This window comes from Malurus melanocephalus, unplaced genomic scaffold, assembly GCF_030028575.1.
Source record: "Malurus melanocephalus ecotype Western Australia unplaced genomic scaffold, MMel_1.1 scaffold_251, whole genome shotgun sequence".
NCBI classification, from domain to species: Eukaryota; Metazoa; Chordata; class Aves; order Passeriformes; family Maluridae; genus Malurus; species Malurus melanocephalus.
Window position 1 is genome coordinate 379,351 of NW_026623483.1, and position 25,378 is coordinate 404,728.

General features: G+C 42.2%; 1 protein-coding gene across 4 annotated transcripts in view; it reads right to left on the minus strand.

The window, feature by feature from the left end:
* Positions 1 to 25,378, minus strand: part of SPNS2 (SPNS lysolipid transporter 2, sphingosine-1-phosphate) — a 130,869-nt gene that overhangs the window by 35,604 nt on the left and 69,887 nt on the right. For 3 of the 4 annotated variants that reach the window (XR_008965942.1, XR_008965940.1, XM_057375489.1), the window contains exons 4-9: positions 13,341 to 13,492; positions 11,421 to 11,487; positions 8,715 to 8,857; positions 7,409 to 7,561; positions 5,709 to 5,898; positions 176 to 241 (exon numbers count right to left, since the gene is read on the minus strand). Coding sequence is in view for 1 of the 4 variants with exons in the window: in XM_057375489.1 (XP_057231472.1) it covers positions 176 to 241; positions 5,709 to 5,898; positions 7,409 to 7,561; positions 8,715 to 8,857; positions 11,421 to 11,487; positions 13,341 to 13,492 (771 nt within the window). In the remaining 3 variants the exon portion in view is untranslated. The remainder of the gene's footprint in view (positions 1 to 175; positions 242 to 5,708; positions 5,899 to 7,408; positions 7,562 to 8,714; positions 8,858 to 11,420; positions 11,488 to 13,340; positions 13,493 to 25,378) is intronic. The other variant, XR_008965941.1, reaches the window with a different exon arrangement.

The following is a 25,378-nucleotide window of genomic DNA, read 5'->3' on the forward strand; positions in this document are numbered from 1 at the left end:
TGAAGAAGGGACTAGGATTTGGAAGAAATTGTGAATTAAAAAACAAAAAAAAAAAACCACCAGAACAGGCTGAAGAAGGGACTAGGATTTGGAAGAAATTGTGAATTTCAGGTTGTTCTTGCAAATTGACAAACTGCTCTGAACACAGGAATATGCTGTTCCAAAGTGCACTCACCATTAGTATGTCTGCTGTGATAGCCCAGTTTGAAAACAGAAGAGTTTCTCCGATAAAAATGCAAATCTGTTGTAACAAAACACACAAAAAGGAGAAGATTTATTCACTTGACATTCAAAGGAAAAATAACCTGTCACAAACTTTCCTTTGTTGCCTGTTTGTCTCATACCTACACAGTACACTCCTTGTTGCTGTTGTGGTTTACTTTGAGTATTAGCAAACCATAGGCTCGTATCAGAGCACTAGAGGGCTGGCCTGAAACTTTGTTACTGTAAACTAAGTTTATGATCTACAGAGCAGCTAAATTAAAGGCTGACACCTTTGATTTTAGAAACCAGGAGAAATCAGCATGAAGAGACAGCCCCAGGCTTGAATACTTAGAATCACAAAATTGTTGAGGTTGGRAAAGACCTTTAAGATCATCAAGTCCAACTTGCACCATTCTGTTCCAAAAAGCCAGTTAGAAAAGGCAAGAAGGCCACAACTCCCCAAAGCACAGCCACTTCCATCCCTGGGAACCAAGTTATGTWTTCAGCTGCATATCAAACCAGCCGAGGTTCTCTACCTACTGTGTGGAGGATCCCTTCCCTCCCTGACAGCATTACACAGATTATCTCTGACCAGTTAAGACTGGAATTAAGTATGGGCTTTACAACATCAGTGTCTTGTGGTGAAATACAATTCTTGGCTCTGTGGAGATGATCGAGACATTAAAARCCACAGAACTGCAAGAGTGGCAGCTGTGACATGATGTGACCACTGCCACTGTCTTTCCCACACACCAGTTGAGGTTGCCTAAACCCCTCAGACCACCATGTCACTGCCAGGAATAATTTGCTTTATTTAGCAAGGCTTACGCACTGACCTACAGAAGCTTCCTCTATTTGTTTCTAAAATKGTCTTTGTTTCCCACATATTTTCCCTCCCCATCCCCTTTTTCTGTGACTGGATCTGCTTCCTCTGTGATGGTGTCCAAGCCAGTTGTTACAACCCAGCTGCTCAGTTAGGAAGTCTCCACTTCCATTTTCCCACTGCCCACTGGTCTGCCTTGAGCTTGGCTTTCACTGAAAACGATGACTGCCAAGGTAAGAGCACATCCAATAAACCAAGGTGAAATCTGTCCTGCTACAGCTTTGAAGCTGCTGTTGCTGGGGTTCTGTGGCTGGAGGGATTAAATTGAACTTGGGAAGGATAGAATCACACTTCTGAATGCAGCATCGACGTGCCCTGCCTGCTTCCAGCACTGCAAACAGGCAAGTGCTTGCCTTGAACTGATACGAATTACACCCATTTGCTTTGTTACAGATAGCAAGTAGAACTAGTCCCTTGTGCAGGAATTCAGCACAAGTTCTTTAAATAAATCTGAAATGCTAYGAACTTCAGAGTACACCGGTTCTGAGCTGTTGAGTGTGTATTTCAACACTCCATGAAACATGTGATTAATAGGTGTGTACTGGTAAAATGAAAAGAGGAACAAGAGGAAGATCAAAAAGTAGGATAGAAGATACTGACATTAAAAAATGTCCTTCAGTTGCTGATAGGGGTTTATAAAAATAAGTTCACCCACTGCAAAGGGCATGTGAGGATACATGGCATTTCTGCAAAAGAGAGACTCTAGGGGTGCTTTCAGCAAATAGGGCAGCTCCAGAACAGATAATAGCTCCTGAAATGCTCACWGTTTTGACTACTCACACACTTTTTGAATCTCATTTTACACTGAGATTTCACCTGTACAGGTACATCTGTTTCTGACTACAGCTACGCTGTGTAACATCTCACTATGTCTMTTTGGTATCTGGGTGCTTGTTTGTGCTTTTCTGTTTGAGTGATCAGTTAGCAAAATCTGACTCCCCAGAATGATAAAGTAGGTTTCAAAGTGGTCACACCAGCAGCTCTCACAGCAAGTTCTTAGCAGGTTACAAACTCCTTCCATGACTGTTTGCAAAGTCTGTATCTGTCTTTATAATATTTTCATTATTTTTATTTCTCTCTGAAATGGTAGGTAAGACATCCTCRTTGCTGGAGCAATTCTAACTCCAGCTCAGTGCTGGGCAATATTGATGTCTCTGAAGTAGGCAGGTCACCAACACCATGTCAACAGAAAGTCCCTGGGGTTGAGACTGAGATGCTGTAAAAGCTCTCTGGCAAGGTTTTACCCTGGGATTTGCTGYTTCTGCAAGATCATAAAATGTCTTTGAGGAATTGAAATAGATGTTGAATTGAGGAATTTGGAGCAGAGTCAAAAGGAAGGCAAAGCAAAGCATCTCTCTCCAGTCACTTGGAGATTTAAAGAAGTGTAAAATCTGCAGTTGAAATGTCTGAGCAGTGTGAGACGATGATGCCACACAGATAATGGGTTTCCAGAGACAGGTTTGAAAACCAAGTTTCAAAGAGCTCATATTTCAGAAGAGTGGTACTTACAGATATGCAAATTGGTGATTTGAGSAGCTGGATTACAGCATACAAATCCACATGATGCAAGGAAAACTGAGTAAGAACTGATTGGACTATACAGCCAGGCAAGATAGTAAAAGAGAGAAATACAAGTGTCTGGGCAGCTAAGTGATAGAGAATTGTTGTTTTATTTCACCTTGCCAACCACTTTACCACTGCCAATAATTTACTGGATMAGTATGAAAAGACTGGTTGGAAAAAAAGCTATCTGTCTACCTGCCTCAGGTGGGAGTGGCTGCTACAGAACAGGAATAGCAACTGCCCCGAGGGACCAAAACCACCTGCAAGAAAGGACTGAGCAGGAGAGAATTAGTACATTCAGGGGAGGAAGAGAGCAGACCGTACACAGCATGTAAGGGACAGGGTGATCATATTAATGGAAATGTAGATCTTTTCCAAAAAAGCAAACCCTACAATGCCAAGAAATTAAAAAGCAATGGCTCTGCAGGTTCTTGTTGAAGTGTGAACGCCTCATTTAAGCTGATGCCTTGAATAGTCAGCATTAAAGCTCTTGACTGTTAACTAAGGCAGGGAGGGAGATGGTGATCTGATGGCCAACACAGATCAGTGAGAGAGAGCCTCATCTCATGGGGACCCACCTAATTGCTTGGAAGTGAGAATTTTAAGGCTCTGAGCCAATRAGGGCTCCAAAAACATTCAGTGTTAATTTTTGCGGGGTGTGATCCATGACAGAAGCCCAAGGATGGTCACAGTACAGAAGGCTGGCAAATCCCACCATGCTGGGGGACAGACCAGAGCTTTGCCTKGCCTTTCACAGATGCAGAACTCAAGGATGTGAGCCAGAACAAGCTGTCAAGGAAGATATCAGAGACTAGAAAACCAACCCATGAATTTTACTGTATTCCTTCCAGAAGGAGATTTTATCATGGACTTAAGAGATAAAGAAGGTAACCCAGCACATCATTCTGTCCAGCAGTCACAGAATGCTCTCTCCTTCTTTATGGACCAATGAGACTTAAAACAGAGAGCAATGAGAAACTGCTACACCATGTGACCTTGCAAGGCAGGTGTCCTGCTGAAATACAAGGGAATTAAACACTGTGGAAGTCTGCAAGATTGCAATAGCTCTTTGAATGGCATGGAAAAAAAAGAGATTGTGTTAGAAACTTGCYTTGGAAAGTGAATTCATTGTGACACTGCCACAGTAATACCTTGTGTTACGAGACACTGGGAGCTCCAACACAAACCTGTCCTCTCTTTCTGAGCATCAGATTTCCAGCACCAGGAGCATATTAAGGGGCTATGGAGAGGCAGTGCTTCCTGCTTCAGCCTAATAGCATCACAAACARCCTCATATTCCTTGTACCCCCTCCATATGCAGCTATCGCCTCCTCTGAAAATCATCGACTCTTTATTGGATTTACTGCTCATCCATAATAAAATTAATTGTTTCTAGGATTGTTTAAATAATACCATCTATATTTATATACTTATATAATGCACAATAGTATGGCTTTTTTAAAAAAAGAAAAAAGTAAAAAAAATGAGAGAGTAATAGCTACCTCCTGCTGYACAATTTTTGTAAACAGTATTTCCATCCTAGAAAGGGAGAGGTTTCTGTATAAAGACACTGAACACCACAAATGAACATGTCAGTCATTGGGTCTGAGAAAGGAGAAAATCACAGCTCTGTCTGCACAAAGAGGTGGAGGGAGCAGGTGAGGGGTGTGATAGATCAATGAAAGGAGGGTTAATGATTCACCAAGCAGTAACACCCTCTCACAGGTTGTCTGAGGTGATCATTTTTCTGCCAATTCAAATGTTAGTTCATGGACACAAAGCAGAGACCTGAATCTTAAATAGCCAGAGGATGCATTCTTGGCTCTCTCTTAATGATTTTGAACTTCCACCCTTTCTGGTTGAGCTTCCCCATGACTGTGACAGCTGCTGAAATATTCAGCAAATAGCCATGGCCAGGCCACTGCTCAAAATATAGAGAAATGAGGAACAGCAGTTGTCTGGTTACATTCAGYTGTAAATTAATTCTCCTCAGTGAGGGAGTGTGTGCTGCTGTGTAGAAGTAAAGAGTGGGCTTTCCAAAGGGATCCCATTACTCAAAACATCTCATGCTTTCTCTTCAAGAACTTCTCCCAGGTCCCAGGCTTCTCTTATTCTGATATTAAAAGGGAACAGGGACTTGTTCAATGACTGGATTTCTATTCCCTACTGAAAGCAAGATTGTACCCCAAGGCTGGATTATTATAGTTGAGCTTTTCCATTTCCCTTCAGTCTAACTAAAAGAGGGTTGGGTTAAATGAGATGTAAGGAAGGAGTTTTCAACAAAGGTGGTAAAGCATTAGCACAGGGTGACCAGGAGGTGGTGGTTGCCTCATTCCTGGAAACATTCAAGGCCAGATTGGAGGGGAGCTCTCGGCAACAAGGTCTAATGGAAGGTGTTCCTGCACAGTGCCAGGGGCCTGGATTAAATGACCTTCAAAGGTCTCTCCCAAACCATTTTATTTATCTGGATCCATCTGATTTATTTTTATATAATTCAATTATAAGCATTCAGGGAGGGGCCATATTTTAATCTGCATTTGTGCAGCATCAAGTACTGTAGGCTCCTGGGCTCTGATGGGGATATGGTAATACAGATAACAAATTGAAATTACTGGGTAATTAATATTGGTCTGCTGCAATCCACCTAGTTATGAAAATGAATGGTACTGAAATGGAGCCAAAAGCTTGCCCACAAACAAATTASACTGTAATTGTCATCTGGTACCACTGCAGTTACAATACCCTCACTGYGAGAGAGGTGCTCAATTTTCCGGTACCAAAACATTAGGCAAGAGCAATAAAGATGTGGATTGAGGTGCAGATAGAACAGCTCAAAGGCAGAGACCTATGGGTTTCCATGGAGCTCTGAATTCTGATGGCAGCAGGGATAAGCAGTTGAGATATCAGGCACATTTARTGCCAAAATGCCGAGAGGCAAAAAGAAGGACATTCAGAAAGGCAAGGGCAAGAAAACAACCCAGGCTTTCTGCAGGGTACAATGCACACAGTATTCTAAAGAGTTTGGTASGGGCTGCCATATGGAAAGGATTATACTTACATAGGCTCCCACAATGCTGCTCTTGGCAGCCACAAAGATCAGACAGATGAAGATGGCTGATCCCAGCATTCCAACAGCACARACAAGAGGATCAGCTCGCTGGGTCTTTGACCGGCACCATTTGGTTGCTCCTGCCCCGGTGATCACACCCAGGAAACCAGTGAAGCAAGTGATTGCTCCAAAGATCAAACTATTAAAAAGAAAAAAAAAAAGGAAGAAGAGTAAGTTGGGTTTTTTTTTGAGTTTTTCTGCAGAATGGGCATGGTCTTTGGACAAATTATTAGGGCAAACTGACTAATGGAAACTTGCTCATTGGCTTTGCAAATTTGAAATAAAACAATGCTCACGATTTTAGCCCTCTTCCCCTGCAGTTAAGAAAAACACAGCATATGAAATTTATCCTTGTAGACAGGCTTTGATCCRTGGGTGAAAGGGTGCAAAGGGCTCACTCTGCTTCCTTGGGTGGAACTGAGATTCCTGCAAAGTGCCCTGAACAGGTAATTATGTATGCACAAGACTAATTAATAACCTGTACATTGATCATGGAAGGGGAAATCACAGACAGGCACCAAGAARCTTCAGGGGAAGTAAACCTAATGAGATTCTTAAATACCAGTCATTTCCAACATACTTCGACTTTATAACTCCTTTCATGCCACTTCAAAGAAGCTTTTTGCTGTTAGGTTCCACATTTGAATGTGTTAAATTCAACTTAAAGAGCCAGGAGGCTCCTTATTATATGTGCAGGCCTTGGATTAGAGTCTGGGACAACTACATTAGAGTAACTTGAGGGCAGTTCAAAATTGATGTGTCATCAAGGAGGGGAGAATTTCTCTTGGTAAACAGCAGACAGGTACTCAGGCTGGAGCTGTGTGTTTTGCTCATTGCATTTTTGCAGAATAGCCTGAGATTGCCTGCTGGACACTCTGGTTGATGGGATTCCACACCACTAAGTACTTTACTTGAGATGGGATAATATCTGCTACAGCAAGAAGGTTTTCCTAATATTATTTTTCCTCATAAGCTAAAAAGCAAAAGAGCTGACAAAAGGCATTTTTTAATAKATTTTTTTTTACCTGGAGGAATAATTTTATAGCGTTTTCTGGTTTGTGCCACCATGTTAAATCCCAAAATGAAGAATTACTTCATGTTAAATCCAAGCCACTGTATAATATCAAGCACTCCAGCCCAAAGTGTCTCATTTCTTCAACAAAACTCAGCACACAGAGAAATTTACAGAGCAAAGACCCAGGCAAGTCCTGCCTAAAACAGCAACAAAAGCCTACAGGATTAATCCCTGAAGCTTTAGGGGAACCATTCCAGCCTCTGATTTACAGCCACCACTGGGGCCTCCCAACCTGCCAGCTTATTTTGCTGCTATCACAGATGGGTCTTAATAAACCAAATTCCCAGCTCTCCAAACATCCTCCTTAGAGGATTTCTCTTTTCTGTTTTCTACTCTGCCCTGGGAATGAAGACAGAGCTGAGGTCATTGCTTCTCCCTTGGTTTGACTTCATGCAATGAAAAAGAGAAATAAAACCTAGTTTACAATCCCAGCATTTCCTATCATTGTTGAAAGGACCTAAAGGAAATTACAGACATTCTAGTACCTCGTCTCTGTGGGACTTGCCCGTTTCCTCTGGTAAATAAGCCCCCACGCCCTATCCCCCTCTGTAAGGCAGCYGACTCTGACTCTCACCTATCTTTGGTGCCACAGGGCTGGGAGCTGCAGGTCTCTGCTGTCTTCTGCACAACCTGTGCTCTGTGAAGGTACAGAGGAATCCACATGCCAAGTGCTCCTGTGGCAAAGGAGACAGCTGAGGTGGCCAAGGATGAGAACACGTAGCTGCGGCTGTGGAGACAAATCCAAGAGAAGGTTTACTGGGGAAAGTGAAAAAGTGGGAGCCCCACACAGGAGTCCGTGCTTCAGTGATAAAACCCAGTGTTCCCCCATACTTGCCACCCCCCTTTGCCAATGGACAGGGGTAACATGATGTACAAAGAAATGGAGAATAAGAAGCACAGAATATTCACATGCAATGTTCCATTGATAATAATATGCTGAACTCATCAGAGATATTTCACAAGACTGTTTTTCATGGGACTGTTTGAGAAGACAATCAGTACTTGGTCACTAAGACATGACATGTGAATTACAGGGCTTTCACCCTAATGGCACCTGTTTTACCTGGATGAGCAGTTTCACTTCTCCTGCTCMATCCATGCCACCATATGGTTATTACTTACATAAACTACCAAAAGCASTAACACAGAAATACTGATTAATTATCTATCATCATGTTTCATAGTCCTGTGACACTGGATGACAAGAGCAGGGAGGTATTTTAGCCAGTAATTCTAAAAATGACAGACATCACAAGTTTCCCATCAGAATTCCAAGGTAGCCCTGAATTCACAAGTCAAAGTATTTGCACATTCAAAGGCCAGCTTTCTGGAAGGAAGTGCAGCTGCTTAAACACTTGTGAGCATGTGAACCTTTATGCACACATCCAAGCACATTCACTGCTCATGGATTCCATCACATGTGGTTTATAAACACAGACATTTAATCTTGCCATAGTGCAAGCTTCTGTGTATGTTTTCCTCTTAAATTGTTAAAACTCTCTTTTTCCCCTCAGCAGAGTAGCAATTTTGAGGGGGAAAAAAGGATCCAAGTGTCTGAATAACAGTGGCACAACAATTAATACAGGAAAACAGCAATTTCTACACTTCAAAAGCCATGATTTGTGTGAAGTATGAGCCAAACAAAGCAGACTCTTCCTTAGATGTCAGTCTTGGAAGGGTTAGAGCAAAACTTGGAATCCATCATCACCACTGCAGTCAATACGTCATGTAACTGTGATTTTTTTTCCCGGGTCCACAGACTAAACTTCCTGCAACTCCCTGCCTGTTGCCACTTTCTAGTCTCACCGTGCTAAATCCAGACCACTGGATGTTCCAATTAAGCATTAGAGGCAAAACATGGGTTTTACTAGTGGTCTTACTTTCTAATCAATGCTTTCATGTCTCTCAGCCATGAAGTCCGAGCCTTCAGCTGCCCCCCAAGTTGTTCAGCATTTCCTCTTTTAGCAGCAGGCACAAATATCAAGATGAGCGTCCCTGTTATCATTCCTAGGAGTGGAGATACCTGCAAGAAAGRAGCAGGGAATTAGCACAGGAGGCTTTGCTTTGACTGGTCAGGAAGAAGAAGAATGCATCAGTTTGGTTACAGTGACTGTTCCTCACAGCCAGTCAGAACCTGGGAGCATCGAGGCTCCTTTCTTCCTCCACGTCATCCCCTGGACTCTCTTACCTCACTCTGGAAACATYCAGCTTTGAACATACCCTGATTAAGGCAATCCATTGTGTTAATAAGTACCAAGATTCATCTAAACATGATYCTTCAGTGATGTTCAATTCTTTGGAAACCTACTCCCAGCTAGGCTGAGGAGACCAGCTGATTTCTGGGTGAGTGCAGAAGCCTTTTAAAGGCAATGAAACCAGCTGAAAGGTTTCTGGATGTAAGGAACATGCTGGCTTTGAAAACCCTTGCTTGACATGCATCCCTCTTCCAGCTAACCCACAATGGCTTCCTGTTTTCAGGCATCTTCCTCAGTTTACCTCAGTATAACAGACCAGGAAACACTGCAAATTCAAGCTGAAAGGTAGGAGAACAACACATTCAAGGGTCTGGCTTCCCAGTATCCAACCCTTTCTCCCAAGCACTAGGCAAAAATACAAAGATCCCACAGTGCTTTGCAAGCTACACAAGCTATCCTTGTTTTGACACTGAAATTCCATTATTCCATTTCCATTTCCATCACAATGCAAAATAGCTCCATCAGGAAAATAGGAACATGGATTCCACTGAACTATCATCTCATCTAGACATGCTATTTACTTCTGTTCAAAAAAAAAAAAAAAGCTTCCATTATTATCCTGAGAATGGCCCTTACACATGAAGCAGTGTTTCATGTCCARAGATGACAAAACCATGATCCTTCTAGGGAAGACAAAAATATTTTGGAACTGGAAAGCCAGGGCTAAGTCCCTCATCCAGGAATACACTGAAGCCTGATACAGTATTCTTATGACAGCTGAACACAAGACACAGCACTAGTAAAAATATTGGAAATGCTGGGTTTTTTTCAGACAGATAATTTCAAGTCTTTTGTATTTATCTCTAAAAGCTTAAGTACCCACCAGGACAATATCCATGGACACTCAGTAATGCTCTGTTTCATTGTTAGATTTAAAGACAAAACTGTCACTTGCCTACATGCCCTTTAGTCTTTTTTCAGCCCGTTGAAGTATGGATTATTCTTGACCTCTTCTAGATTGGAGCCCACAGGAGATTACAGAGGGAAGCATCATCTTGGGCAATCATTCCCATCTTACAAAAGCACAGTAATTGCCATAGGGATGGAAGCTGCTTTACATTGATATCAGGAAGCTTTCTATGTGTGCTGTGTGACTACAAAAATGGAGCAATGATGTCCAAAACAACCACCACATATGTGTGAGGCTCATCAGCTTCCCCAAATTTTGTACAGTCAGGGAGTCCTGAACCAATGTGTCATTTATAATGGAAACCATGACCTGTAAGGGGCACAGTCTTGAAGAYAGCCTGGATTTCTCAGGATATCTATGAAGACACTACCTGAAAAGTGCTACTGATGATCTCTATGCACAAATTACCTACTTGTTTTTTTTACAGACAGATCTGGGCTTTCCAAGAGTTCTCCAGTTAAAGACCACTGTCCAGAGGAGGGGCTCTGGGGTTCTCACTCCTTGTGTTGGCCTCTGCTCAAAAGTTCATGTCACCCTTAAATATTTCTAAGGGTGGCAGATGTCTAAGGAGGCAGCAGCCKCTTGGTGGGAAGCTGTAGGCCACTCCACTTTCCACTCCAGGTCTGCCCTCCACTCTCCTAGCTGTAGATGAACCACTCRTGGTGATGTTCCCAGCTTTGCTTACCCTAGGCACAGCCTGTGTCAAAGAAGGCACGTTTGCTTCAGATGGGAGCCCTTGTGTTTCATCATCTGCTGTTGTAAAAGGTGTTGGCCTGAGCTTCATGAGATTCATTGTCTCCATGAAGTGCCAGAGCCAGAGAATGCACCTCCTGTGCCACCCACAGTGRCAAAGGTCAGAAACCAGTTCTGCTGGGCCACTTCCTCTCAACTCTTTCAAGACATCTTTCTGTGCAGGAGCTGTTTGTGAGTATGTGATTGGAGTGATTATCTTTTCAGCACATTTATCAGGGTCCCAAGAGGTTAAAATAGAAGGAAACCAACTGTCTCAGGGCAGAAAAACAAGCGGAAACTGGAACAAATTGTTTTTTCCTCAAAGCAGGAAGCCATTCTCAGAGTTTCTTGACAGCAGGGGACTGAAAGACTGTGGAGTTGATTTAAGGCCAATGCCTCGTCTTCCCATTCCCAGCAAGAAGTCATGATTGATTGACTGATGGATAACAAAGTATTGGAAAATTCTTGCTCCCAAGCAGGGAAAACACCAAGTCCTACAAGCCAAGCCCATACACCCTTCCCCTTTGCTTAGAGAATGCATCTGCCATGTACGTAACATCTCCAGATGTAATTGCCAATCCTTCACCTTCCMGATATAATAACAGGTTGAGCCATTGTGTGATGGAACTCTTCCTAACACCAATCAACCAACTAACCATCATTAAGGTGTGTCATTAAGAGGGACTTACCCGCAGTGCCCAGTGCCAGTCTCCAGCAACCTGCTTCACACTGGACCCAGTGATGTACCCCAAGCCACTGCAAGAAAGGCCAAGATGAGAGTTGGTCAGAGCTATGAGTGCCACAGTCACAGCTGTTCACAAAGGCAAAGAGAGGTACAACCAACTCTGTGTCCTCAGCTCCCTTGTCCTACAGGAAGAAACATGGGGATTGAAGCAGATGGTGGTTAATACGTGACTCTACCCAGCACTGCTGACCTAAAAATGTCCAAATCTGGCGGAAATTCGGAAGTTTATAGCTGACCTTTCCATCTACAGTGGATGGAAACAAAGACTCAAAAATAATTTATTTCCCAATTTCATTTCTACATCAGGCCTTTTTCTTTGCCAATATGAATATTACACAATTTTATGTTCAAGCTTTCAAGTTAAAAAGTGCCCTTCAAGGACAGACCATATTCCATCATCAGATTTTTTTCTTGTCACTCAATAGTACTTGGTTCTAATTATGCTGAAAGAGACCATTTTCTATTAGCCTGGAAGAAGAACCAAGAAGAACATGCAAGAAGTTTGATGGGTGACCTTCAGCCTCATCTAAGACATCAGGCATGTCACAAGAGACTTAAGGCGAATGTGTTTCTCTCAACATGAGGTGAATGTGAATATCCTTTTGTAAAACTGATGCATTTGTTGCYGAGATTGCCTTGGCTAAAAGCTGCCAGGATTGCAATGGGGCAACTGTGAGCCACCTGCTTCCCTCCCTCTCCTTCCCCTGCCTTTATTGAAGAGTCTGCTAAACTTTGGAGGTTGCCAGCTAGAACCTCCSCAGAAATGGACATTTTACCCAGACAGGCCTCAAAATCAAACTRTGAATCGTCTCATACTGGTTTGGGTKAGAAGGGACTTTAAAAGCCCATCCAGTTCAAATCCCTGCCGTGGGCAGGGACACCTTCCACTAGACCAGGATGCTCCAAGCCCTGTCCAACCTGGCCTTGGACACTTTTAGGGATGGGGCAGCCACAGCTTCCCTGGGTACCCTGTGCCAGGGCCTCACCACCCTCACAGGGAAGAATTTCTTCCTAATATCCAATCTAAACCTYTTTCAATTTACAGCTGTTGTACTATCCTCCGTGGCCCTGTGATCCACGCTGCTGTTGGATATTGAGATAATGAAGTCCCAGAGTCAGGCTCAACAGGAKGAATATTTGTAATTTCTTTCTAGTTCACTGAATTCTCTATGCAAATACTTGGAATCCTTGGTCCTCTTGGCAAAATATTCTTTTTACCAGTTAAGGACYTGTTTCTTTCTTTTTCCTCAAGAGCAAAAGGATGTTTGTGAGCTTTTTCTCATGGGYTTCAAGTGTTCCAGCTTGTAAAACACACCACCAGAAGTTTTCCTCTGAATCTGGAACATGTTGCCCATGTRTTCCCTGCTGGAAATGAACCCTTGATACCCCTTTTGCACAGGATGTTGTCCAGCTCTGGGAATTGGTATGCAAACTATGCAAAGTCACCCTGCCTACAACCTCACAATAGAGGGTCAGCCATTATTTWWAAAAAATAAAATAGTGACAGATTCCCTCCTGTCCCAACAATCAGATGCTGCGTTGGGCTGATAAGGAAACTCAACTGAAAGAAAAAGTCATCTAAAATATTTTGATTCCATTTCCACCCCATTGCTGTAAAAGAACAGAAAAAAGCCCCAAACCAACAACAAACTTCCTATTAGTTCCCAAAAGTCACACATGAACCAGTAACAGAGCTAGAAAAAGAACCTAATTCCTGCAACTAATTAGTCACTGCTCACAATATTTTCCTGTCTAAACCATTCCAGCCAAAGTCAAGAACTATCATCATTAGCAATTTCAAATCTGTGTGAGTTTATTTCAGAGAAAAGCCAAAACCAGATTAAAGMACCTTCATGTCACTTACCTGCCCAGAGGAATTGCAAAGTAGAAGACAGACAGCATAAGGGTCCTTGTGTTTTTGGTGAACAGGTCTCCAATAATTGTTGGTGCAATAGTGGAATAACTCGCTTCACCAATGCCAACCAAACCCCGTGAGAGCACAAGGAGCCAGAAATACTGAGAAAATGAAAAAAAAAAAAAAATTAGCAGGTCCCTTCTTGGCTTTTTTAATTCAGGATGAATCTAAGTGAGGTCTGTGAAAACAGGTAAATACAAATCCATGTGACTGGAAAATGATCCTCCTGTATGTCTTTATTTCTTAAAACTTCACAGTTGTTTCATTTGTCTCTTGCTCAGAAGAAAGGCACTATATTTTTTGTGAAGATTTRTAGGCATGAAAGAAAACTAATAATAAAACATTTTTGCAGTGCCATTCCAGAGTCTAAAAGAGGCAGAAGACCCCCAGTTTGTTCCCGGGTCCCAGTTCACTCTTGCTAAATCCGAGTTAGTGCAACAAGCCCTGCTCTGGGCCCCAGAAACAGCAACTCCTGCAGAGCACAACCCACCCTCCCCAGCGTGCCAAGGAGAAGTTCTGACTGTGAAATCCTCAAGGCTCTTCAAGGTTGGGAAAGAGTTGAACCTGCAATTTTCCAAACTAAATGTTCTCCTTCATTAAAAGCTATGTAACAATGCAATTTTTCAAAGGTGCTGAGCACCCATCTCACTCCACTTGCCTTGAACAGCAGCAGACACCTCCCCAAAACCCTCACAGAAGACCTGAGCTTTAATGGGAACCTCAGGAACATCTGTGTGCTCTGTAAAGAGGACCTGCAGGGAATGACTTGGAGCCACATAGGGCAGGGCCATGGAGCAGGCATTCAGCTGCTCAGGGAATTACCTGCTKTTCTGGGTTCTTTCACAGAAAAAGAATATACTTCACACTTAGCACAACACAGTCTAAAATAGACAAAAAGGAATTGTTCATGTAAGAGAATTTTCTTCAAGACCCATTTCAAGCAACACTTTTGTGAACTGCAAGGACCTGATTTTCAACCTAAGCTCTTTCACTGCTCCTGCAATTTTCTGGGTGCTGCTGAGTGCAGGCTAGGACACGATGCTTTGATGCCTGAATACCTGATACATGAGCACAAGCAAGTTCTCAGCCATCTAAGCAGCTTGAGCTTARAATTACACCAAGAAGTAATTGCAAAAGCAGAAATGAAACAGTCAACGCGGAAAGTTGTAAGCCCAAAGAAATCTTTTTCTGCAAATGCAACCTCTACAAATCCGCAATTTACYGTTGTTATTCTACAGATCATTTTTGAGAAGAAGAGTGGGGATTTAAACTGAAAGAGGAAAGGTTTAGATGAGATATAAAGAAAAAATTCTGTGAGGCTGGTGAGGCCCTGGCACAAGGTACCCAGAGAAGCTGTGGCTGYCCCATCCCTGGAAGTGTCCAAGGCTGGACAGGGCTTGAAGCCATCTGGGATAGTGGGAAGTGTCCCCATGGCCAGAGACTGGAACTGGATGGACTTTTAGGGTCTCTTCCAACCCAAACCAGACTGTGATTCTATGTTTATATGTCCTTAAACATGGAAGTGCTCTGAGAATAATGAGCAATTAGTAATTATTCTTCTTCAGAGGGGAAAAAGTTAAGGGAAGTGCCCAACTCAGCCAAATCAAGCCAGACTACAAATCTCATTCACAAATGTGGAAAATGCCATGCAGACACCAAGCCACATGCCTCAGTCATAAATCAATCTATCAGTAGACAAAAATCCACCACTGACATGCTTGCATTGTTTCCCTCACTGTAATTCCCCAGTTGAAAATTTTTTGAGGATTCCTATAGCCACACAAAACAAATACTTTRGTGTACTCCTCACTTCCTCATATTTTGGTGTGAATTCTGCAGCAATACCCATTTTCTGAGGGAATACAGGTTCCTTGTTTGCTGGCAGGGCGTGTGCAGTGCTGCTCTCATTCATACATCTCCCAAGCRCTGCACATAACTCACACACGTGGGTGTGAGCAGAAAGGGCAATACTGTGACTCAAGTGATTTAATTTATGCCAATTACCCAACACTCAACTACTCCACTGCAGAAATATGCTGGCAGTCATTGCTGCACAGGTAACCAATGTGTTTGGAATGAGCAACAGTATTTGTAACGTGCTGAAAGGCTTAGTCATGTAGAATTAAAAAGCAGGGAACTGGAGGCTGGCTGTGGTTTCTGAGGAGGTTCAGATCCCAGTCACCTGCCAGGCYTGGGATGAGCATGGACAGTGCTACTTACACCTGGAGAATGACAAGTTTGTAAATGCACTGGGTGTTCCCCAAATTTGAAATACCTACCTAAAAATGTCACCATTTTATGCTCACCAGCCAGTATTGTTCCCAGTGAATGCACTGAATAGGAATTACCTCCAAACAATGTTGTTAGAAGGTTCCTTTTACAATCCTTCTGTAAAGCAGGAAGACTGTACCAAGTATTCCTTTTGTGATAAAGTGACTCAGTTTCATCAATACCATGGAATCAGATGCCCAATACAATGAAATCATCTGCAACAAGTAACACATTTATTCCTCGCTTATCCCATGCTTACACCCTCCAAATATCTGTTTAATATTCAAACCATATTCTTTGTAGCAGAGGTAYTCAAACTTAAGTCATGAGATTTTGACTTCACCTGGGAATAAAAGCAGTCTTAAAAAGAATAATCTACATAAAGMCCTCAATGGTATTGCCCTTCTGAGATCAGATATTCAAGACTATGGACCATGCAGCCATTACATTGCATGGCCAAACATACAAAAATCTAAAACAATTTTAGAGAATTATTTATAGTTGGTTCTACACTGTGCCTGGTTCTGGAGCTCTGTATTCTAGGATTAAAAAGCTAATACCTCTTCTTACCAGTTCTTTGGGATCTTTGGCTAGCATACATACTGTTGGAATCTATATGGTAAAATTCATATAATGAGCTGGGACACCCCATCTTCCACTCTAATTAGTCACTCAAAACGTATGTTTTAGCTGTCTCTGAAGAGGGACAGCTGGGGAGCTCCCCAAGACAAAAAGGGGTCCTTTCCATGAAGAGCCTTGTCTTTTTGATATTCATATAAGAAGAAAAGAATACAAACAACAGAACAACTCTAAAATTCTTATGCTGCTGCTCATTTGGACCAGCAGGCTTTCCATGAACCACTCAGAAACTGGTCCTGAAACCACTCCATATGCATTACGGACAACTGCTATTTTTTGTGTACATTTATATACATACACTCATRGGAACATCCCGCTTCCTCTCCAAGTGGATGTGGACATGACAACCTGCACAAACACATGGCAAAGTCAGATGTTCCTCCTGCAGAGGAAATTGTTCTCCACCATAGCTGTAGCAGGACACCTCTGCCATTTCCTTTTATGCTGGATTTTCCCCCCACTGCTTTTCCATTTCTATCCTACCTCAAGGTTCTCAGCATTTTAGTGAGACAAAAAGAGCTGACACCAGCCCAATTTTGTCTCTGCTCAAAAGCAGAACAGGCAGCTCAGACTTTAACTGAATTTCACTGTTCCCCAAGCAGAAACTGATATATATTGAAGAAGCTTATTCCTTTCTATATGACTTGAGAACTCTTCTGTAATTTGTTCATCTGTGCAAATAGGTCTCTGGCAGGAAAATTGAAAATATCTGAGTCAGCTTTCAGGACTGGAGCTGATTCCTTCTCCACAGGTTAAGGGAAACCTCAGCAACCTCAACAACCTCAACATTTATCACCTCACTAGTGTTTTTCTAAAATGAAGTGTTTGAAACTGTAGGTTTTTTGAAACAAAATGCTATTACAACAAACAATTTATTAGTGTCTTTAATTTTGCAAAGCAGTCATGTCAGAGACTGCACCTCCATGAGAGCTGCCAACATGTCCTGGTTTGGAGAGATGCAATGGGTTTTTTGGAATGAGTACAAGGCATTAATCCTCCACCCTGTCCGTGTGTCAGCCCGAAGTGCTGCTGAAATTCCGTGGGCACAGCCACGGAGCAGCACTGCTCCAAGGCACCAGCCTGGATGTGGCACTGCAAACGGACACCTGAACCACACAACATGACTGCTATGAGCTCCTGGGGCAATTCAGGGTGCAAAAGGGCTCCCAATCCCTTTGTCCAACCTGTATGGCTGGTGAGACACAAGCCAGGGTAAATTCCAGTGCACAATAAACCATCAGTATATGGAAAGAACGGGGCTGCAGAGACCCAGAACTGCCACAGCCTTTCTGGGAATTTCCCTTCAAGAGATGACATCACCAGAAATTCATGCACAGAGAAAGCACTCCTACCTATGAATTTGTGGTACAAAACGTCACTKGACCTGCTCTCTTCTTCCCATCTCCTAAATATATGGAAGGAAAAACACCCTCTAGCCATAAAGCTGAAAAATTTACTTTGTCATTTGAATAGTAACAACCCAAATGAAAAAAGAAACCCATTTCCTCAAAATAGAAATGAGTTGTGGAAGGGTTACAGATCCTTATGCCTGGGGGATGTGCTGATAGAGAATGAAAAACTCTACCTAACAACTTTTACATTTCTTAAACTATCAGCAAACCATAGGCAACAACAGTGACAGATCATGGGGTCCAAGGGACTTGGTCTCATTACTGTCTCAAGTGTCACCACACACTAGAAGCTATGGATGTGACACAATCCTTTCAGAATTTACATCTCATAAAAATTTTCATGGAGTTGGAGTTAAATATTCATGGTACAGAACCATTGAATTGTTTAGACTGGGAAAGACCTCTAAGAACATCAAGTCCAACAGATAAAATGTATGATACGGTTTCTATTCACACCTTCATACTGACTTTATTCTCAGTCTCCTGCACACATAAATGTTTGATGGCCTAGGACACATGACTGGCTTTAATCACGTTTGGTGAGACTTCCTAATTATACATTTATCCTAGTTGTACAGGCCAGTCAGGGAGTAATACATGTTTTAAGAGGTCTAATTACAGCTTGAAGTTCTCTCTCTTTTTTAAATTAGCTAACAAAAGGAGTAAAGCCACAGTTCTTTAAAAGATTAGCTGCCAGTGGTAAACCTATAATCTGCCAAATATGTGTACAACTCTGAACCACCAGATTTACTGTCTAAAGAATCATATGATCCTTAAGCTTTGGTTTTATTAAGTATTTGCATTTGAATGTGGAATAGCTTGTAAGGGTCTCAGAAGAAGCTGAACACATGATGCTTTCAGATGAGGGCCACACGGACTGAGGAGATCCCACAGACAGAGTTACTCCAGAACAAATTCCTGTGTATGCACAGCACCAATGCAAACCATGTTTAGAATTGGTGTTGCTGGTTGAAAAGGGGGATTTTTTTAATACTGCTACAGCATCTGCACCTGTACCCTTCCCTATGTGAGTATATCAAACGAAACTCCTGTGGATTTTCCATTTAGCTTCTGTAAAAGAGGACTCAGTAGTGTGAAATTCCTTTGAGCTGAGTTTTGTCATATTTTTCCTCTTTAATGATATTACACAAAATTCAAGAATACAGAATCAGGGTTTGCATCCATTGAAAGAAGATATGCATAAAGCCATTCCTGTCATAGGCAGCTGTGATTGCCACACAGAGCCTAAAATGTTGTGAAATGACAATAAACTAAGGAGAAAGCATTGGGATTGACTTAATTCCCCTGAGTTACACTCCTGTATTTCTGCATCTGGCTGAGCCTTGCACTGGGTATCCAGGGTAGCACAGCAGTCACAAGTGATCAGTTGAATAAATCTGAGACACTGCAGGAGCCAGCAGAGCAAAGTAAACTCCACAGGGCTCAAATGTCCATTCAAGGGCTGCACAACAGTGGTTCCCTTTGAYACCTACACTCCCATGCAAGAACTGGTGCTCCTAGAGCAGAACTTGCATTTTCTGGCTAGGCAAACACCACTTCCTCCTCCACACAGTAAGTTTTCCCAGGACTCTGCAGGATTTAAACGGGTTAAGATGACACACCACACCTTTTGCCAAAAGATGCACCATTAACCATGAGGTAACCCAAGCCAGGAACCTGCTCTGAGTATCGGGGTGGTGACTAAGAACATTGGCTCCTGCCACTCCAGTGCAAATTCCAGCTCTCAGAGTCACTGGAAGAACTGAGACTGGAATAACATTACGTATTTGCTTAAACACTAAATGCTCCAGTTCTCTCAGCCCTCCCAGGAATGAGAGGTCACCTTGAAGAATCTGAAAGTTTCGAAGTCAAACAATGACACCAATCTAACACGAGAGACAAGCTGACATTAAACAATGATGTTGATGTTTCAAATTCCATTCTGTGTCTGGATGGATGACAAAGGCCACAGCAGAACAGATAAGCCTAAGTACATCTTTCAGCTCTGTGCACCCCTAAAGCTTTATTAATTTTRCATATTATAACCAAGGCACTTGGCTTCCATCGGTGGATACAAGTGCTGGGCCCAAATACTTGATGGGAATGATGTGCCAAATCTAGATATGAACCTCAAAGTCATGAGTCTTACCTTTTCAAACATCAATGGTTCTAATTCATCCCTAATAAAAGCAGAATAAATATTGTAAAGAGCTAAAGAGAAGCTATATGAGTACTGGTAAATTGCTCCATGCCAATCCTGAAGAACATGTCTTCCTGTCAAGTCCAGCCCAATCTTTTAAGCAACTGAATATTCACTTCAAATTTTGGCCACTTGATATCTCACCATCTGAGAGATCTTTGAGCAAAGRAAAATTAATATCCTTATCTTTATTAAAAAGAATTTTGACTAGTCCCTCATGGGGATTGCCAGCCAAGAGACCAAAATACAAACCAACACGGGGGCAGAACTGTGCACTGACATGTTTTGTTGGTCAGTACTTTTCTCCCCTGTTCAGAGGTTGGCTAATCACTAGTTTCAGAATTTCCTRCAACCAAAGGAGTGGGTTATGCTCAGTCTCTGGGTGGTAAAAAGAGACCAGCAGGGTACACGCTTGGGTGGAGTCTGCTTGGAGACTGACTGATGAGTTATCAGTGAGAGTTATCAGTGTTTATCTGTTTTCTGTAGAGATACAAGTGCACTTAGAAGTTCATACTACAGTTACCTGTCAGATAAATATAACTATGAACCACCCTTCTCACCTCCACTAAGAGTTCTCCCCTTATCAGCCTTGAGTCCCACAGGCAGGGCARCCCTGGGCAGACCCACTGCAGCTGCTGCTTCTTCTGCCATTTGTCCCACTRCAGGGAAGTAATTTGGTTTCATTCCTGTTTTCTCCCCTCATTGTGTGTGTTGTCACTCACCCATAGCCACTTTTCACTCCCCATCTCTACAACCACAACTACCTTGTAAGTCACTACTGCTGCACACAACATTTYCCAGAACTTCCACCACTACTGGATTCTATTTAAGTTCTACAGTTTTCTCCCTTCAAATTGAACTCCTGATGCTAAGTACATCTTCCATCACCATTTTCAAACTGCTCTTCTCCTTTGCAAGCATTTACAGAATAAGAGAATAGCTGAAACTGGAAGGAGTTTTGGAGATAGTCTGGTCCATGTCCCCTGGTCACAGCAGGATCAGCTACAACAGCTTTATCAGGATAATGTCCAATTGAGTTTTGAGTATCTCCAAAGATGGAGGAGCCACAATCATGCTGGACAATCTGTTGCAGCTTTGGACCATTCTCMAAATAAAATTGTTTCTTCTTAAGTTTAAGTGGAATTTCCAGTATTTTAGTTTGTGGCCATTGCCTCATCTTTTCACGGAGGACCTTTGAGAAGAGGCTCCATCTCCTCCACCTTTACACCTCCTATCAGGTATCAATATACACCAAAGCAGCACTACGGCCTCTCTAGGAACAGACGCAGTCCTAGAGTGAGGATGTCACTTTGGCAAAGGTATACTATTTAAATTCAGTTAAATCCATATGGCAGCCACCATCTCACACTTGCTGTGTCTCKGCTGCATTCACACTAACCAGATTTTTCTTCATTTCTTTTCCCTTAAGCCTACTTGGCATGAAAAGCTTAAATATTTGTGTCTGGCAAAGGATGCTTCTCTTACCCAAAGGTCTTCCTCTCAGCTCTGACAAGTAGGTCACTAAAATTCAAGTGCAAATGCCCCAGGCCTTCCTTCATGTGTTCAGAGATTTTATTCACACATCATTCATCTTTATTTTATTCACATGCACTTACTCTACTTATGTGGGCTGGAGGTTATAACCATGTTGCAGATGAGACCACTACATCATACCAAGATTTAACAGCAARCTACTGAGTTACTGAAACCTTAGTACATTTTATTAATCATTTGCTCAAGGGTAAATACTGAAACCTTTTGCATTTAGGATGGACTTATACAACAGCTTCTAAAGCAGGTCTGATTCCTCTGCAGTATCCATTTACACTGTCAAACACTTCCAAACTTCAGCTCATTTGGATGCATTAAGTGTCCCAYTGATTCTCAGCTCTCAACACCTCACCTTTGAACAATTCCCTTTTGGGAAAATTCAGCTGGTACTCAGAGTCCTGCAAGGAGAAGAGAGACTACAGAAGCAGAAAGAGACCAAAATACATATTTATATATAGAAATGAGCAAGGGAGGTGAAGCAAAGTCCACTCACCCTTCTTTTGATTGTCTCTAGTATTTGTTAATGGCTTTAGTTCTCCCAGGTGGCCTGTTCAGGCACACTTCATTGAATATGGAAAGTTTGATTTGGAAATGCACTTGAGGTTCTGGCTGATTAAAGCATCCTTGTTTTATGAGGTTTATATTATTATTTAGTATATAAAAATAACTAATAAAGACTGCTAAAATACTCCTTTTTCACTCATCACATCCTTCAATCAGTAACTAAAATGTTTAATGACTGCATACCTACAGAGAGGCTCTAAAGTGAAGCACCTAATTAATTAAGTGCTCTGGAGATAAAAAAAATCSCAAACCACTCTGGAAGTAGCAAGACTCCCACAGCACTTCTTCCACAGAACTGCTTTTTGCTTTACAGGGACAAAAATCAGGGGCAAGGTTTTCTGAGCTACCTGCAAATGTGGAATGCGAAATTCCCTTCTAACACAAAAATTGCTGTGTCTAAAATCCAAGTTCCCCACGCTCTCCTCCCTCCAACGCTGCGGCAATCCTGAGGGAATTCCCTGTTGCTTTTCAGTCAATTTTGGGCAGCACAAAAAAAAGAGTAAGCAAGCCGAATTCCCTTTCTTCATCCATTAAGTAGCATACTTACAAGATACTGGGCGATGAAGGAGCATCACCAAGTCCTGACAATAACATTAGCTAAGACAAAGCATTATTTCAGCTCCCTAATTGAAGGGCTTTTCATTTGATTGACCTGCCCATGATAAAAATATTACATGACATGCCAATGGTGGGATTTACATTCTCCTCACTTTAGTTTCTTGGTCATTAATACTGGATTAATGACAGGGATCTGGGATGCGATTGGGAGGAAAGTACCAGGTTGCTCTCTCACCGAACCCCACCGAGCAGATGCATTGCTGCTGGAATATAAACCTTAAAGAAAAAGGCTGATGTTCAAATAAATCACAGGGATCATAAAGAGCCCCGTGTTCCCAGTGCCTGGTAGAACACTGAGTTAAAACACTTCTTTTCATCCTTGGCTCTGGTGTTASGCCCAGAGGAGTCCATGGCCCTTCACATGGCTGAAATAATTTTCATTTATCCCTGTTACAAAACCATTACACACAGCTCGGACAAAATATATCTTCCAAAACTGTCCCCCTGAGAACCTTAATAGTTCTGGGTCGGAAGCAAACAGTTGCTTCTTGTTCCTGATCTGTCAGGTGGGACACACTTACCAGCACTCGCCTCAAATATCTCTGGCATTAGGTACTATCACAGTTTCCTTCCTGAGACGTGCAAACACAGCCATGATTACAAAAATAGGGAATGGGAGAAATACAATGCATTTTGCAACTGCGGAAAGACTGCAAGGTTCCTGATGCACACAGGATCCCAAATGCAGCTGGAATACGGGGTGGCTTCACAGAACCAAAGATTATTCACGGGTAGTAACAGGCTACCACATCCTGGCCACAGATAAGCCACAAGAAAGCCTGAATCCAAGCAGCAAACAGATGCCAGATTTKTCAGAACAAATACTTGCAGGTATTGATACCTAGCACTAAAAACACCACTACCTCCAGTGATGTCTACAGAAACCACTGTAGAAACTGTGATTTCTCAGCATCCTTTGAAAAAAGCATCAGCCAGCTGACTGAATTATCCAGGTGTTTACACTTTGCCCTCACTAGATGCATTTTCAAGTATAGAACAAGTTTTGAGAGTCCATGAAGAACACATTTTAATGGAATCCCTCAAGGTTTAGATGAAATTAGCACAAAGTTACAGTCCCTGCAACTTTTCCCATACTCTTGGTTCTGCTGATTCTTGGTATATTTTGCTTTGCATATGCTAAAAATTCAAGCACACCAGCAGGTCAGCTCTTGCACGCAACTTTGCTGAAGAACCGTTTTAAKCATTCCAAACTTTGATTTTTGTTTGTTCCTGCTTTCTGTTTTCACGCTTCCCTGGCTTGCTGACTCAATCAAGAGCCAGAAGCCTCCAAGAACTCCGCAGAAGGCTGACCTTGCAGTATGTTTGGCCCATATCTGAAAGATGCCTCACTTTTAGCATCAGATTTCCAGAGAGAAACTGGTGCATCAACCAATTCCTTTTACTTAGGAGATCCTTCTTATTCATGATCTTCCTTGAATGGTTGTCATGTTCCTTTTTGAAGTGTTATTAATTGACAAGGTTTTGTCATGCTGTAGCTTAATTTCATTTTCTAAATCTAGCCTATTTGACAAAATGACAACCCTATTAAACCACACTAAACACATTTGCATGTTTTGTGACTGTCTTCTCATGAGACTTCGTCAATCATGTTTTCAGACTCGATGATCAGCACCACTCCCAGGGATTTCCAGCTCAAAATCTATTACACATAGGGTTGAGATTAGTACTCTAATTCAACTTATCTGAATTGCAAATGCAGTGTTTTGTGTAGCCTGGGAACTTTATGCATTTTAAAGAAATGTCAACACTTCAAAAGACTAATTTAGCACCTGGTACTGTAAGACATTTCCCATCTTTCCATTATTTGCACATGACTTAGAACATAATGATCCTTTTCCCAGCCTTTATGCACCACCCAGGAGGCCGCAGACTGTGTGGCCATTGAGGAAGCAYTTACTCTTCCCAAGGAGTGACTGATGCTTTTGGATCAACAGGCAACCAGGAGCTCAACCAAAGAAAGGCTCAAATCCATACTTTTGCATCTGAACACAAGCCAGCTTCTGAATAACACATTCCCTATCCCCTGCATCCTGTTTTTCAGGACAATATGCATAACCTTCAAGAACCACCCTGCCAATAGAAAGCCTAGATTTGTTTCCAGGCCTCCTAATGAGCCTAAATCTGGGATGAATGGATTGTTTTCTTTGTCTGTGAGGTATCATTAACCAAATTCTCCTAAAGCATCGTGCTTCCTCCCAAAGCATAAGCTTCAAGAACATCATCCATAAGCTGCCTCATTTATATCCACACTAAACATATGTCAGGTTACAGCCTACAAAGATGGTAACATTTCTGCAGACTCATATCTGAACATCCCAGTAGATCACAAAGTGTTGGCACCCTCTCTGTACCCTCAATACACACTATTTGGGAAGCTTATTCCCAAAGGAWCAGGACCACCCAGGCACTGTAGTTGTCACTTGCTTTGCCTTCTRAACTCGTTTGACCAAGCCAGACATCCCACTACAGAAGCCCAGCATGCACCCATGGAACCCACATCAGGAATAACTCTTGTTTCTCAGGCCACAACCACTTCTGCAAGGATCCTGTTAGGCTGATAGGAAATTTTACAATTCCTTTATATTTTARTATTTGCTTGGAAACTTACATGCACTACTACTTTCTTTCCCTTATTTTTCTTCCACACCAACTGATTAAATCCCAGKCTATTTAAGGAGCATTTTCCCTTTCTTCCATCCCTTTGCTATTTT